Source organism: Stegastes partitus, unplaced genomic scaffold (genome assembly GCF_000690725.1).
Source record: "Stegastes partitus isolate 25-593 unplaced genomic scaffold, Stegastes_partitus-1.0.2 Scaffold18, whole genome shotgun sequence".
NCBI lineage: Eukaryota > Metazoa > Chordata > Actinopteri > Pomacentridae > Stegastes > Stegastes partitus.
In genome coordinates this window covers 491,207-506,273 of record NW_007577749.1, presented here as the reverse complement: position 1 = coordinate 506,273, position 15,067 = coordinate 491,207, and the positions used below count along the sequence as shown (strand labels likewise).

The 15,067-nt window shown below is 38.9% G+C and overlaps 2 protein-coding genes across 4 annotated transcripts in view; both read left to right on the top strand.

The window, feature by feature from the left end:
• Window positions 1-33: 33 nt before the first annotated feature.
• seh1l (SEH1-like (S. cerevisiae)) lies at window positions 34-8,770 on the top strand. Of its 2 annotated transcripts, none has more exons than XM_008291922.1 (9): window positions 34-255; window positions 732-782; window positions 1,046-1,192; window positions 1,286-1,497; window positions 2,389-2,487; window positions 2,599-2,739; window positions 2,984-3,138; window positions 6,593-6,746; window positions 8,478-8,770. In XM_008291922.1, the coding sequence occupies exons 1-9, from the start codon at window positions 145-147 to the stop codon at window positions 8,653-8,655; spliced, it is 1,248 nt and encodes a 415-aa protein (XP_008290144.1). In that variant the 5' UTR covers window positions 34-144; the 3' UTR covers window positions 8,656-8,770. The 2 variants fall into 2 exon arrangements, with proteins under 2 accessions (XP_008290144.1, XP_008290152.1); XM_008291930.1 differs by lacking the exon at window positions 8,478-8,770 and adding an exon at window positions 8,009-8,307.
• A 1,310-nt stretch (window positions 8,771-10,080) lies between these two features.
• cep192 (centrosomal protein 192) overlaps window positions 10,081-15,067 on the top strand; it is a 32,351-nt gene continuing 27,364 nt past the window's right edge. For both annotated transcript variants that reach the window (XM_008291908.1, XM_008291898.1), the window contains exons 1-7: window positions 10,081-10,293; window positions 10,815-11,056; window positions 11,513-11,623; window positions 13,599-13,756; window positions 14,279-14,340; window positions 14,590-14,731; window positions 14,905-15,020. In XM_008291908.1, coding sequence (XP_008290130.1) covers window positions 10,884-11,056; window positions 11,513-11,623; window positions 13,599-13,756; window positions 14,279-14,340; window positions 14,590-14,731; window positions 14,905-15,020 — 762 coding nt within the window. In that variant the 5' untranslated portion in view covers window positions 10,081-10,293; window positions 10,815-10,883. The remainder of the gene's footprint in view (window positions 10,294-10,814; window positions 11,057-11,512; window positions 11,624-13,598; window positions 13,757-14,278; window positions 14,341-14,589; window positions 14,732-14,904; window positions 15,021-15,067) is intronic.

Genomic DNA, 15,067 nt, shown 5'->3' with positions numbered 1-15,067 from the left:
CTCTCTGTGGTCAACAGCGGCCACTGCACACACACTCACCGCTGATACTACGAGGACCCGCCAAACACAGACACAAGTGGACACATGACAGGCCTGCTAGTTAACCGGTATAGCTAGTGTTGCTGGCTTGTTGGAGTTGTAATCATGTTTGTTGCTCGTAGTATCGCAGCAGACCACAAAGATCTAATTCACGATGTGTCGTATGATTTTCACGGCCGGAGAATGGCAACTTGCTCCAGCGACCAAAGCGTGAAGGTGAGTTACACATCACCGTTTGCTAATGCTAGCGTTAGCTGTCACAACTAGCTTGTTTGCATTACCCACGTTATCTACACTTTAAGCTCACTGCTGAACTTCAAGACTAATTTCCCTGCAGTTGTCGACACGTATAACATAGGGTTGTTATCAAAATCATCTTCTTATGCTGACGCTGGAAGGAAGCTGTACTTGAATGCAGCTAGTTTGTTAGCCATGGTAGCATACATGCTAGGTTGGCTGTATGTTTGATGTAAACACTGCAGACTTTGTCGGCATGGCACCGAACAGCATTTGAGGCATCTCCTGTATCTGTAGTCTTTAGAAACATTCAGAAGGCTTGTGTCTTACTAGTTTAACAAATGTGTACACGTGTACCTAAATTGTAGCATTTCTTAACACTGTTTCAAATGGAGAATATCTTGAAACTTTTGTTGTGTGAGTCGAAGTGACCTGACTTGAATTGTTCCTCTCAGGTTTGGGACAAAAGTGAGAACGGAGAGTGGCACTGCACAGCCAGCTGGAAGGTACACCACTTGCTGCTCCTTGATAAATTTGAACTAGTTGCAAGAGACCTTCCTGGTAAAATGCTATGTTATCCACCTTTAACCAGCTTTGCACAACAGGATTTTATCTTTGCATATTTTCCTTTCCTCTTCATTCACTACTGTATGTCTGTTGTGGACTTATACAGTACATTCACTGTTATGGATAGAGCTTGAAACTTAAAGTTATGCTTATATGATGAATGTTCACTGATTTAACAAAAGCTCTTCCTTCTTCTGTGCAGACACACAGTGGATCAGTGTGGAGAGTGACCTGGGCTCATCCTGAATTTGGACAGGTTCTAGCTTCCTGCTCCTTTGACAGAACAGCTGCTGTCTGGGAGGAGATTGTAGGGGAATCTAATGACAAGCAGAGGGGACTGAGCCACTGGGTTAGCACAACTCATGCACATTGTTGAAATTGCAGGACTGTTCGTTTGTGAGAAAATTTGACCCAAGTGCTTCATGTTCCTCTGATTTTTTAGATAAAGAGAACCACGCTAGTGGACAGTAGAACATCAGTGACTGATGTGAAGTTTGCCCCCAAACACATGGGGCTGATGCTGACCACCTGCTCTGCGGATGGAGTGGTGAGGATCTACGAGGCTCCCGATGTCATGAACTTGAGTCAGTGGTCCTTGCAGCATGAGATCTCCTGCAAGCTCAGCTGCAGCTGCATCTCTTGGAACCCCTCCAGGTTGGACTTTACTTTATATCAAAAACTGTTATAAAATGTGTAGAACACATCCAGTTTTTCTACATTTCCAGTACTAGTTGTTTTGTATTTCACATTGCAATGAAGGGTCACATTCCTGTGATTTTTTTTTCTCTTAAAAATGACAGATTCTCAACATAGTGTATTGTTAACGTTGCATGTTTCAGGTTGCCTATTTCATTTGCTAATATATCTGGAGTAAAATTCCCCTCTAGGGAAGCTGCCAAATTTAGTGGCATCAGAGCTTTCTTCTCAGTGAAACTAGGGTGCCTGAAACTGGCCTGAGTTTCACCGTCAGAGCTCTGATTTCGAGAACAGATCTGTCATTTTTTTGAAGTAGGAGGTTGGAATGTCCTCCTCATACACTTATTTTTCAGAGTAGCAAGTTTTAATATACCTTGTTCTGATCTATGCAACTTATTAGCCTTAACTTGTAAATGTGTTCTAGAGCTATTAACTCCAGTTTGTGATGTGGAATATAAAAAGCATTGCTTAGTGATGTAACAACAATGCACATATACCTCACTGTACAGCCCTTTCTTCACATTTAGCATTCATATACAATGAAGTAGCGGGATGTGAGAAAGAATTCTTGCAAAGACTAATTACTTTTACATTTTCAGGACGTAGTCCAGTAAAACATTTTTACAGTAAATCAAAGTAAACTGTTCTGGTAAAACATGATACATTTGCATCTTTTAGTAGTTCCTGTGTTAAATTTATGATGTTCAGTAACTTGACCACTTTATATGGAAAGTTTTCCACTGCTGAAGTTTAAAACTCTGAGCTGTGACTTCGCAGCAGCGTGTCAGATAACACAGTGGCATCGAAGTACCTGTGAGTGTAATCATGTTTTGTCTTCCTCCTGCCCAGCTCTCGTGCCCACCCTCCAATGTTTGCTGTGGGAAGTGATGATAGCAACGTAACGTACGGTGGGAAAGTTCAGATCTATGAGTATAATGAAAACACACGGTAGGTATTCCTGCTTAGTTGTTTGTATGCCACTGTATTAATACAAAAATACCAATGTAGAAAATATAAATGCTTTTTTAAAAAGTCATTTCCTCCATTACTGTTTCAAAGGAAATATGGTAAAGCAGAAACCCTGATGACAGTCACGGATGCAGTCCATGACATCGCTTTTGCTCCAAATCTGGGGCGATCTTTCCACGTGCTCGCCATCGCAACAAAGGATGTCAGAATATTCAAGCTTGTTCCCATGAGGTGACTCATTCAGTTCTTTTCTCTCTGTTGTCAAAATTACTGTAAATAAGTCATAGTGCACAGAGAGAAGTGTAGCCACTGAAATCCTCATTACATGTGTTAATAAATTCACCCCATATGTTCCAAATGCAGAGTTTTACAAGGTGTACTTCTGCTACTTTCAAATGGAAACAAAACACAATTTAAAGTGACAGAAATGAAGATGTAACAATGAGATGTTCTGTATTTTGTATCCTCTTGACAGGAAGGAGAGCACCTCTACAGGACCCACCAAGTTTGAGGTGCATATTGTGGCTCAGTTTGACAACCATAATTCCCAGGTGTGGCGTGTGAGCTGGAACATCACCAGCACCCTGCTGGCCTCCTCCGGGGATGATGGCTGCGTTCGCCTCTGGAAAGGTGGGAGACTGTTGTTGGCTACTGTTGGTGCCTGCTCATTTGTCTTCCTTTCATTTTGGTGACAGCGATACTTAAAGCTGCTTTTGTGCACTGTGTAAAATGTTGGTTTGTGTGATGTTGGGTAAACAGAGTCTTACCAGGTGTTGAAAGACCTTTGCTTTCTTGTTGTTGGTACCGATCAATTTAAGAATGATGAATTGGGGGGTACAGGTGTATAAACAAAGATGACATTCTTACGCTTCTCTCTGGTGTGTCCATGTAGTGGTCTGCAGCAGCAAAGGTTCGGTCAGTTGACGTACTTCTGCTTCTTTGCTATTTCCCTTTTTACCTTATTTTCATGCTGGCAAGTTTAAACTATGTAAAGAATATGTCATGCTTGTTCTTACAAGATGCCGTATATAATCAAATGGAAATGATCAGGTGTTCATTTACACACGTTAAATACACAAGTAATTTTGTGTAGCGAAGCCACATGTAGCTAAACAGGAAGGGGTTTGTGAGACTCACAGCTAGGAGTTGTATTTTCCTAACAAGTTTTTAGACTGGTTAAGAGAAATTTCGCTGACTGGTATAAATATCTAGGGGACCTTTAACTAGTGAAAAACTGTTGCAGGATTTTAACACAGGTGTTGTCGACAGGGGCTGCAAGGTGAGCCGTGGTTAGCACTGTTGCCTCGCAGCAAGAAGGTCGCCAGTTTGCATCCTGGTGAGGAGACCCGTGATCTTTCTGTGTGGAGTTTACATGTTCTCCCTGTGCAGCGTGGGTTCTCTTCGGGTTCTCCGGCTTCCTCCCACAAGTCCAAAACCAGGTTGAGGTTAATTGGTGATTCTAAATTGTCCGTCTGTCTCTAAGTGTAGCCCTGCGATAGACTGGTGACCTGTCCAGTAGGGCTGCACGATTATGGCCAAAATGATAATCACGATTATTTTGATAAATATTGTAATCACGATTAATTATCTCGATTATTTGTTGATTTTAACCAAAACAAATTTTGTTGTTTTACAGACTTATTATAACTGTTTTCACATCCATATATTGTGCTACATTCCTGCTAATGTGCAAATATGTGCTTAAAAATAAAATAGGTCCTCTTTTTCTCCAAAATTCAGTGCAACTCCTTAAGAAATAAACAAAGATAAATAAAAGAATAATGAAAAGGCAACAAAACGGGACACTAGTTTCCATTTCCATTCTGTAAATATATATTCTGAACTAAATTATAACCTGGATGTGAATAAAACTCCAAAGTGAATCAATCAGTAATCACGGTGTAGTTGTAATAAACTGAATGAATCATGTTGATGTGTGGTCCCCCCCCCCGTGAACATCAAGCAGTGTGTAGATAATGAACTTTTTACTTTATTGCTTGTTTTTATTTTCATATCTAGTAAGTTTGCAGGTCAACAACACAGTATGACACTGCTTTGAGGAAAGGGCAGTCAGTCCTCTGTAATTGTGAAAGCGAGCTGTTATGAGCTGTTAGCATTATGATGGAGGTATGGTGTGGACTGTGTTCACTTCATCCTTCATATTTTCCAGTATAGTTCTGTCAAGTAAACCTGAATGATATAACATTTCTGTCACTTGCGTTTTGTTGTACCTGGTTCTTGATTGTTGGCAGTGTTGTTGTGGAGCGCTTTGTTGTTTCATGTCTATCTTTAATTCTAATATCTTTTCTCTTGTGGCTGAATTTGACAATTGCCACAGACAAAGTGAATTTTCACAAAATTAGAAGAAACTGAACTAATTTGCTAATGTGCAGAACATTCTGCTACATGATGTTCTAAATACTATGTGCCCAGTGGAGAAGCACAGGTCACAGACTGACTGTCTCTCCTCACTTCCCCAGTCTTTCCCGTGAATTATCCTCTTTGTATTTTCTATGTAGTTTTTAGTCACATTTCCCTTTCAGGTCTTTCTGGTTTGTTGCTCAAACTCTGTCCCAAACCGTTTAGTTCCTCTAGTTTAGTCTGCTTTTGTCCACTTACTGTTTAAATTAGGACTTCCATATGCACTCAAGTATCAAGTTCCAAACTCTAAAGCTGTGGCTCAGCTGTTGGTGTCAATAATATTAGAGAATTCATTCAGTCATAGGTTAAATTACACAGTGACTAAAAGTTAATCCACACTCTGCAGCCAATCAACATTGTTCCCAGAGTTACGAATGAGTCCTGCAGTTTACAAAGTCCTATAGAAGTGGGAAGCTATGATGCCTGTTACTTTGGGTGTTCACCAGATCAGGCTACATGTACCACCTTTAGATCACTCCATACGGCTGCCATTTCTTTGGTGTTTTACAAACTGAAATGTCTTCAGGAATAGAAAAACAAAACAAACTTCAATTAATTTGTAAGCATTTTTTGTTTTAGAAGTGTATTTAAAACATGTTTACATCTCATTGGTACGATCACAGATATTTGTGTCTATGCCTTATTTTACCTGCTGTCCTTTCTTTGTCTGTATGTTCTTAAAAGTTCTTGGCGAAGTAAATATATAACTTTCTTTCTCTTTTTCTCCTGCTTAAAAGACTTCACAGAGGAAGAAAAACACATACATTGGTTATATGCGGACTGTGTGCTGTATGCCTTAAAGTAAAAGCCAAATAGATAGTGAATCGTTTGCATTGTTAAACTGATTTCTATAGAAACAAGCTGAGACAACTGTGGCACCGTGTTATCCCCTAATGAAGTTATTATGCCAGCTGCAGTTGCCTACTTGCATGTCTAGCAGATACCGATCAGCATTTAGCATCAGCTGAAGCTGTATTTCCAACAGTCTGTCAAATGTCAATCTAATGATCTGTCTGCTTCAGTTTCCACAACATCTAAGACAAATATCTGGGTCTTAGCTGTCACCAGCTCGTGTCCAAGTGTGTCCGACTGCTGTTTTGTGCTGGGTCAGTAATGTAGAGTGGTTTTATCGGAGCTTTTCACTGAAAACATGTGTCTTCAGCACATAAAAGTGGTGCTATGAAAATGAACCAAAACTATCCAAAAAAACAAAACAAGGAGATCAGAGAGACTCAAAAGGTCAATGCAACTCCAGAGTTGGGTGACAATTCTAATTCCCTGTGTATTTATCATCCTGAGTAACCCCTTTTACACTTAAGTGTTCGTGTGCTCCGTTGTAACATCCTGTGGATTTTGTTAAGTGAAGGTCAGTTGATAGTAAATATATACATTTATGTATTTTAATAAGAATTATTAAAATGCACAGTAATGCACTAGTGAGGCAACATAGAAGATATTCAAGAGGAGCAAAGAGCCGTCTTTAAGCCCTGACATATAGGACATAATGCACTTTAAGTGGGTCAAAATGTAAATAAATTAATAACCTATGACCATGAAGAGTTCAGATGTGACCCAAATTAAGTCCCTCAATCAACTTTTCCTTTGCATAAGAAATAAATGCACACTAATTTTACCTTCTCTCTCTCTCTCTCTCTCTGTGCAGCTAACTACATGGACAACTGGAAGTGCACAGGCATCCTGAAGGGAGACGGCAGCCCGCTGACAGGTTCATCTGGTCAGCCTACAGCCATGAGCACTGTGGTGGGCTCCTCTGTTCAGACCTCCCAGAATGCCATGAACGGGATGACTGCAGGAAGGTAGGTGGTGTGGTGTGTCTGACGCCACTCACCCACCCAGACCTGAGCCAGTCAGAACTGACAACATTTTTTATGCCTCACACTGACTGGGACTGCAGCTGCTCACTGACAAACTTGTTGGACTCTTACTGACCCAATGCCGCACTCATGCAAAGAGCTTGGCTTCTGGCCTTCAGCATACAGGTTGTCTGCATCAAGCCTGTGGAGCCGGATGTGTTGTGGTGTTTTATAAGTGACTTCCTCCTGGTTTGTATTGATGCATGTCATAAGAGCAGTTTTGTGTTTCCACTTTGCATTCTCAGTGTAAGGGCTAACAGTTTTCTTAGTACAAAGTGAAATAAATCTGATTATATGAATTTGATATGTGGCTATTTTTTCAGTTGTTGTTCAATTTTGAGATTTTTTTTGTTAGGTTACATCATTTTGTAAATACTGAGTTATTTGAGTAGCTTCCCTCTACAACACCTTTGTGAGAATTTCCATTTCAAAACAAGAAATTAAATCCATCATTTTTCTTCTAATTTCTCTCTTAAATTTGAATGTATCCTTGAGCAAGTATTGCCAAACTCTTTGCTGAGCAGGACAGCTTGAATAAAGCTTATTAACCAACTGTAAACACATACAATGTGAGTATGAATACAGCCATTTACATTTACAAAAGCAGACTATGTCATTTTGAGTGAATGCATTCTGCTTGATAAAAATTAAATATTAAATTTATCTTACTTGGTCTCAATGAATCTGCTGACTTTAAAGCTCCTCTATACTTGTCACAGTGTTTTAGTGTTTAGCATTATCCCTTAATTCTAACGAGTAGTCACAGTGGCTGTTGTTCAGAAGGTACACAGACTGGCTTCAAGTTATAGATGAGCAGATGTGATTGTTTTGTTATTGTGATGCAAAAAATCCAAGTGCCAGTAAACAAATAGCGTTTGAGCTAACATTGGTTTCGTCAGAGTCAATACGTGGCTGTATTTATGTTCAATTTATTAACCTCAGACTTAACAAAACCTGTGTATTTACCCTTCTTGATCATTTTGATTTACCTTTTAGGTCATCTCTAACCTGAGTAACACAGCATCTATGTATTGTATGACATTTTCATAGAATAATTAACTTTGCAACCAAGTCTAAATTTGTAATTCAACTGTAAAATAATTTTACACGTAGATTTACTTGTATTACAGTTACCTGTTGACAAAGATGAGTGTGAAGTGGGGTTTGTTAAAGTAATGTGGTATTGTACTGCTTGTTGCATGCAGGATTGGCAAGAGAGCTCCCTTTGCTCCTCCCCTGCGGCAGCTGACCTCTCCAAAGATATACCAGCATCCTGCATATTACTAATGTCTCTTCTGCGTTAGCTGCCATTTGCTCTTGTGTCAGTGCATTTGAAATGCAAGATTGTGTGTGTGTGTGTGTGTGACTGATTTCTTCATTTTTGGCTTGGAAATCTGCATGCTTCTGTACTTCACAGCTTCCACCTTGTTTTGATTCTTTCATGTTTTTGACACTGCTTTGACTGGCACATACGCCTTTGAGAAATAAACCGTTTTCACCACTCTGCCTGCCATCCTCTTCTCCCTTTTTAGTTTCTACAGCATATGTGCATCTTTTCTCCTTTTAATTTCTCATTTCCCTGTATATTCCTTTTTGTTGTCTTCTTTTCTTCCCCTTTCCTTGTATTTGTTGTTTGTCTTTTTTGTTCTTTTTTTTTTGTTTTTGTTGCTTCAGGTATTTCTTTCCACCTTTGGATCCTCCCAGAGCGGGGACCAGGTATGGTCACCTGCTGCCTCCCTCCTCCCTCATAGAGCACTGTGATGCTGAGCCCATTCAGCCTCAGCCACAGGCTCTTCCTCACAGACTCTCCTCAAGAGCACTGCTGCCCCTACCAGAAGCTGAGGGGCAATGATTATTTTTCATTTTTTGTGTTTGTATTTTTACTTAAATAAACCAAATTCAGTTAAGGAATGGGGCAGAGCAACATAACTGCCATTCATTTTTAATAAAGAACCATTTTTTCTCTGTTTTGTTGTTTTCAGTGCATAACTTGGAAAAGGTAATGAAATGTAATACATGGGGAGAAAGCCACTTTACTATTTGTGTATGCAAATCTCTGAGAAATACATGCAGAATTTTTAGCTTGGAGTTGAATAAGTGTATAGAGAGGGGGAAAAAACATTCATGTTTTGTTATTTTGGGGTCAACAGACAACATCTGTGTCAACTGGTAATTGGACAGGAAAGGTAATGTTTGTTATAATTACTGTCCGCTCATGAAGGTTTATATTTGGCCTTAGTGGAAGTCAGATTAAGCACAATAAGATATTAAAAGAATTTTATTTTGACTATTTTCCCCTCACAGACAAACAGGAACTGGCAACATTCATTCATGAGTGACTATCATGTGAAACAAGTTCTCAATAGAAATAACACATGATTCACCATCATGCAGGCCCTTTGTTAAAATTGATCCACAGCAATTTTGAATCATGAGTTGTTTTTTTTTTAAAGCATCACATTCATTCTTGACACATTTTGATACAATATTCTAACTAATAGGAGCTGATTCCCTGGAGACTGAGTTGCTGGATCACAGGGCTTACAGGTCTGTTCAGTCCTTGTATTGGTGTGACCCTTTGCCCCGCTTTAGAGGCACTGAGCATGTCCATGAATCCCTGCTAATTCTGCAATTGTTTTGTAATTACAATATATATCCTTGTGGGGAATCAGTTAAGGACCACAGGAGAAAATGGTGCAGTTCATTCTAAAATTGGGGAAACAGTATGTCCTTTATTTTGACAGGCAGGACAAAATTTCATTTTGTGGCTCACTCAAAAAATGGAATGCATGGGATGGCTGCTCTCTCAGCAGACAGCTGTCTGCAAACCAAAGCAATCTTGCAGCTGCTTGGCAAACCCATGATAAAATAAACTCACTTGTGCAGTCATATACTGTCACATACTCTCATATTATAGGTCTGTGGCTGTACATGTCCTTCCTTATGTATTTAAAAAAAAAAAAATGTTTTGCCTACCTTTGATTAGGCAGCTCATTTCAAACAAGAAGTTGTTAATGTTTAAAGTTATTGTCATCATTGGACACGCTATGGCTGCTGTCTAAAAATAAACATCCCTCTGCTTTCATTCATCTTAAGAACAAACACTCCACAAATACATGAATGAGGTTTTCCAAACTGTCCCAGTTGACCAAGTCCGACAAAATGGCATGAATCCCATCCTATCATGATTGGCCATTTCCTCCCTCTCAGTTTTGTTGGCCAATCAATGTGTTGTAAATTGGTTAAGTCCCGCCCCCATGATATGACGCTCAGGCGGGCTTCCTGTGGTTTCTGGGCGCTGCTTGGTAGTTCGAACTGTTGCACGGTTTGTTTAATATTTCTGATTTTAAGTGAAAATGAAAGGCGTTAGGCTCTGGCAAGTTACATTTGGAACTTAACGGCATCTTGCAACACATGTGAACCTGTTTCCATCGGCAAAAGTCGAGTTGGACAAGAACAGAAGTCTCGGCCCGCTCCTGCAGTATTGAATGTGAGTTGAAGACCAACTAACGTTAAAAGTCAGTTCTCTGGCTGGAATTAAATAGAGTTGAAGAACTGGTCAGGCACCAGGTTTCGCTTGTTGACTTATCTCAGTGACTTATCTTCTTGCAACGTTTCTCTCTAACTTATTCACCGACGTTAGTGGAGTAGCTAAAAATTGGAGCATGCTGGCGAGTTTGGCAAACCCTCTTGTTTTTAGCAAGTAGCTAGTTAGCTATAAAGTTAGCTAACCCAGCGTAAGTAGCTACTGAAGTGTTTTCCTTTTGTTTTATTGATAAGCCAAACCGTATACACGCGAGACAACATACAGTCAAACATTCAAACTATATTGCTTTCATCGCTTGTTTTCACAGTTGTAAGGTGGTATTAATCTGCTGAAACTTTCTAAATAGAACCACGGATTAAACGGTTCCCTTTGTGCCATTGTGCTGTGAAAATTTTTATTGGAAGTGTTCTGATTTCTTAAAGTAATACTAATCTGCTCTTTATTTCTTCTGTGTGTTTTCTTAGATATTACAGATGGTCTTCACCTGAACTAAATCAAGCCACATTTGGCAGTCACCCTACTCCATCCAAAGCATGGCAGACAGTTTTTACAAGTTGGAGGATGAAGCCTTCCCAAGTTTCCTCTGCAAATCCCTGGACAGCACCAGCGGCCGTGCCACACTGGGGAATGTGACATTGGGGTCAGGCCCAGGACTGCCAGTGGCTGCTTCTACAGTTGCTAAAATTAGACCGGGGTCTGACAACAGGTGGGCGCACGCTGTTGCTTTGGACAGATGTGACTTGTTGTAGAAAAACTCCTATGTATCATCATTCTCTGATTCATTGCAATGAATGTTAGACTAATGTGAGAGGTTGAGTTCTGTTTTTCCCTCTCTGTGTTTTTAGTGTTTTTTTTTTGCATTTAAATGCTATTGAACATAGAAATAAATGGTCTACAACACATAGTTAGCAGTACAGTATGGCAAAACATGTCTGCCAAATAAAGAACTGCATATGAATATGTGTTTGTTAAGGAGAAGTTGCTCTTGGGGATCTCTGACTTTTCTCACAAATATTGTAGCCAGAGAGCCAAGGATATTTGCTCTAAGCTCATATTCAGCTGCTATATTTAATTCTGGACTACTGGCAAAGATCCAGAGTATTTTAGTACGATAACAATCTGTTGCTTTGTGAAAGCATTGCTATGTATTTTTTTTTTACAGAGGAGATCTTGTTGAGGCGTCATATCTGGAGGGCAGAGAGCTGCAGCCGACCAACCCACAGTTGTCTGTTGGAGAACAGCCTAAGTTTGCGCTTAGCTTCAAAGATGACTTGTAAGTGTACACATACATGCGATTTACACTGCCGATTTACATTTTGCAATGTTTTCAGTAAATTATGCAGAGAAAGATGTTTTCTTACATTGAGATTGTTAGAATTGTTTCGTCATTGCTGATTTTGCTCAGTGGAGATAATACTTGGAGCCAGTTTCCATGAGTTTCATAAGGGTATGTCATAAATGTTAGATAAACTAGTATTTGATCTATGTGGGGAAAAAAAACCCCAACTCTAACGAACATTTTCTTCTGAAGTTTGCAAAGATACAGATGGTATCTGATCTGGCATAAAGTATTCATAAACTCAAAGAATAAGACACCTGAAAATAAATATAAAAATGAACATGCACACAAAGAAAGCAGGTTTTGGAGGAGTGTAAGCAGGCCCAGTTCAACTTACTTGGATTTTGTTTAGAAACGTTTGTGAGGGGAAGAATTCCAGGCAGACTGCATTAAGGGTATAGCAAAGCCTGGAGGTGGGGACATCAAAGTCTTAGATGGTTTTCTTTACGATGGTGTAGCTGGTCTTGTTTTTATTGATGAAATTATGTGTACAGAGGAATTGTGGAAAAGCAAATGAGGAGAAATCAGCCCCAAAAAACAACAACAACAAAAAAAAGTGACACAAATTGATCTTTGACTAGGATGTTGAATGAATATTTTTCCATGGAGAACATCAGTCTCAGATAAGCTTTCCCAGGCCACTGACATACAGTAAACTCCATAGAGCAGCAGTGGGATGCCATTGAGGTGAAGGATAAACTGACAACCCGTCCAGATGTTTTTAAGCAGTTCTGCAAGCTAAAGAATGGCAAATTAAATGCAAAAAGATTGTAACGCTGGCCTGTGGTGAAGCCACTATTGCCTGTTCAAATACTTCTGATCTTCAGTTTGAGCTGTATGTCCAGTATTTCAGAATTTTTAAAAATTTGTAATCTTCTTTTTGTTGAACATTTTTCTTGACGTATACTTGTGCCATCTATTCTCTAACATAAATGCCATCAGCGTTGATATTATGTTATTAATTTCAATGAGTTTTAATCACGATTTTAGCCTCCCACAGTTGTATGAACATTCACGCTCTGCTCATAGAAGGCTCCGATCATAGAAAACTGACCATGGAGATTGATGATATGATTTTCTTTAACCTTTTGTAAATTTGACATTAGTATCCTTTATTTGACTCCATTCCAAGTCATTTTTGATGACACACCTTTCTAAGTTGCCTGTGCTGCAGCAACTCAGTGGAGACACGAAAAGCTTGTCTGTGCATAGTGTCCCTAGCTAGCGTCTACTGTAGCCAGCATGTGAGGTGTTGTGGAGCATCAGTAAATTGTAGTGTCTATTTGTAAGTAGATGTTCAGCAAGTGAGGTGTCTTGGGTGCTATGTTATTTGTATTTTCCCTCTCTTGGATGTATTAAATTTAGGTAAAGAACCTTATATTAAGTCTTATTTAGATGCAAAGATTTGTACATTAACAGAAATGTAGCACAACGTGGAAGTGTGAGCAGTGTGCTGTTATTTTAATTGTGAAAGTGCACTGAAAATATTTTGTCCCTGAAATTATTGTGATCTCAATGTTTATGAAAACGTTTGTTAATCATTGTGACAGTAATCATCCGAACCTACACACAAATACTTTCTGTATGTATGACAGGCTGATTTTTATACATAGTTGTTTGTTTTATAAAATTATTTTTTTTAAAAAGTCCTAATAATTAAAAAAAAATAAAAATATCTATATTTACACATATATATATATATAGTTACATTTTTCAATAGGTTATTTTTTCAATTTAACTATTAAAATGTTAACATTAACAGGCTGTAAAGCCCATTGATGCAAATTAGTGATTTAGGATATTAGGTAAAAAATGAAACTTCCGTTACTACAAAAATAATCTTTTTTAATTCTCTCTTTTTCCTTGTTTTCTGTTGTCCTAATTGTCTGCATCCTTGTATGTACCACAGGGACAATGCAGACGACTTCATTGCAGCCCATCGTTTTTCAGACATGCTGGTAAAAATTAATTTGGATGAGAGTGCATCCAAAAACCAAAGCTCCATGCTGGGCCTTCTTCCCACGCAGACAAACTCAGTCTATGGCCGGCCCACAGATCTTGGAACAGGTCAGTGGTTTTACTTCTGTGGAGCTGTCAACGCAGAACTCTGCCTAACCTTACCAATAATATTTTAGCTCTATTTGTCATATGTTAATGGTTGTTTGGCTTAGTTGAGTATTTATGTTTGATTTTAATGTGTTTTAGGTACTTCATGCCTGTCTCTATCTTCATTCTTCATTTGAATTTTGGCCTAAATGAATATGTTTTTTGTGCTTTTTATTATGCTTTTTATACAATGTATTCATTCTCATTTAGACCACTTTATTTAAATACAAATAACAATCCTGTATAAATCAAGGTTAAACAAATGACTACTGCTAAACATGGCACACTGTAACACATTCTCTCTGCAATTTGTTAAGGATGGTATGGTTTAAAACTACTGCCTGGGCAAATATTTGGTCTTTTTGAGGAAAAAGATAAGGAATGTATCTGATTGCTGGAATGAAGACACATTTTATGTCTTCTTTATGACAATACCTATGTTTCAGTGATACTCATGGACATCTTTGGTGTCTCTCCTAACAGATCTGTCAACAGGACTTTTGACGTTTGCCCAGTTTGGACATAAGGATAGTACAGATACAAAGGTACCAGCTTTGTATTTTTCTTTCTATAGATTGATTCATTGCCAGTAAATTCATCTTTGTATCACATGTCTTGCTCCATCACTTTCTCGGTACTGTCGAAAGTTATCTTAAGGAAAACTTTTAAAAGAAAAAAAAGGCATAAATACAATTCAATGTTGTTATATAGAAAATTGCAAATATGGAATATGTTTTCAATCAAACTACTTTTATACTGTCAACAGTCCTATTCATAACATTCCTGTCATACAGGCTCCAGTCTTACCAGCTGCAGCTGAGGACAACCATGTCCAGAGTGATGGTGTGGACAGTGATCATTTTAGTGGCAGTAATTCAAGCTTCCTGGCAAATGAGAAGCTCATGTCTGTGGACAGCATGAACAGTGATATCACAGGTATAACTCATCTTGAATTTTCAGAATTTTACTCATGCATTATTGAAAGTTTTTGGTATTATGCTTTGCATGCTTTATGCATCATTCTTGTTTTGACCAAACAGAGTAAACACAGTTGTTGTTTATGATAGTCACACATGCTTGGTTTGAACACGAGTGTGTTTTCTCACCAGACGATGATATTGATTTAAACAACCTGCCTGATGATGAGCTGGAGCTGTACTTCAATAAGCTGGTCCCTCCTGCTATGCAGAGGGGTAGAGTTGAGGGCCAGGAAATTCCTGCAACAGTAAGTCTTCTTTTCCCTTTGGGATTAAACACGCAGGCTGCATTCTC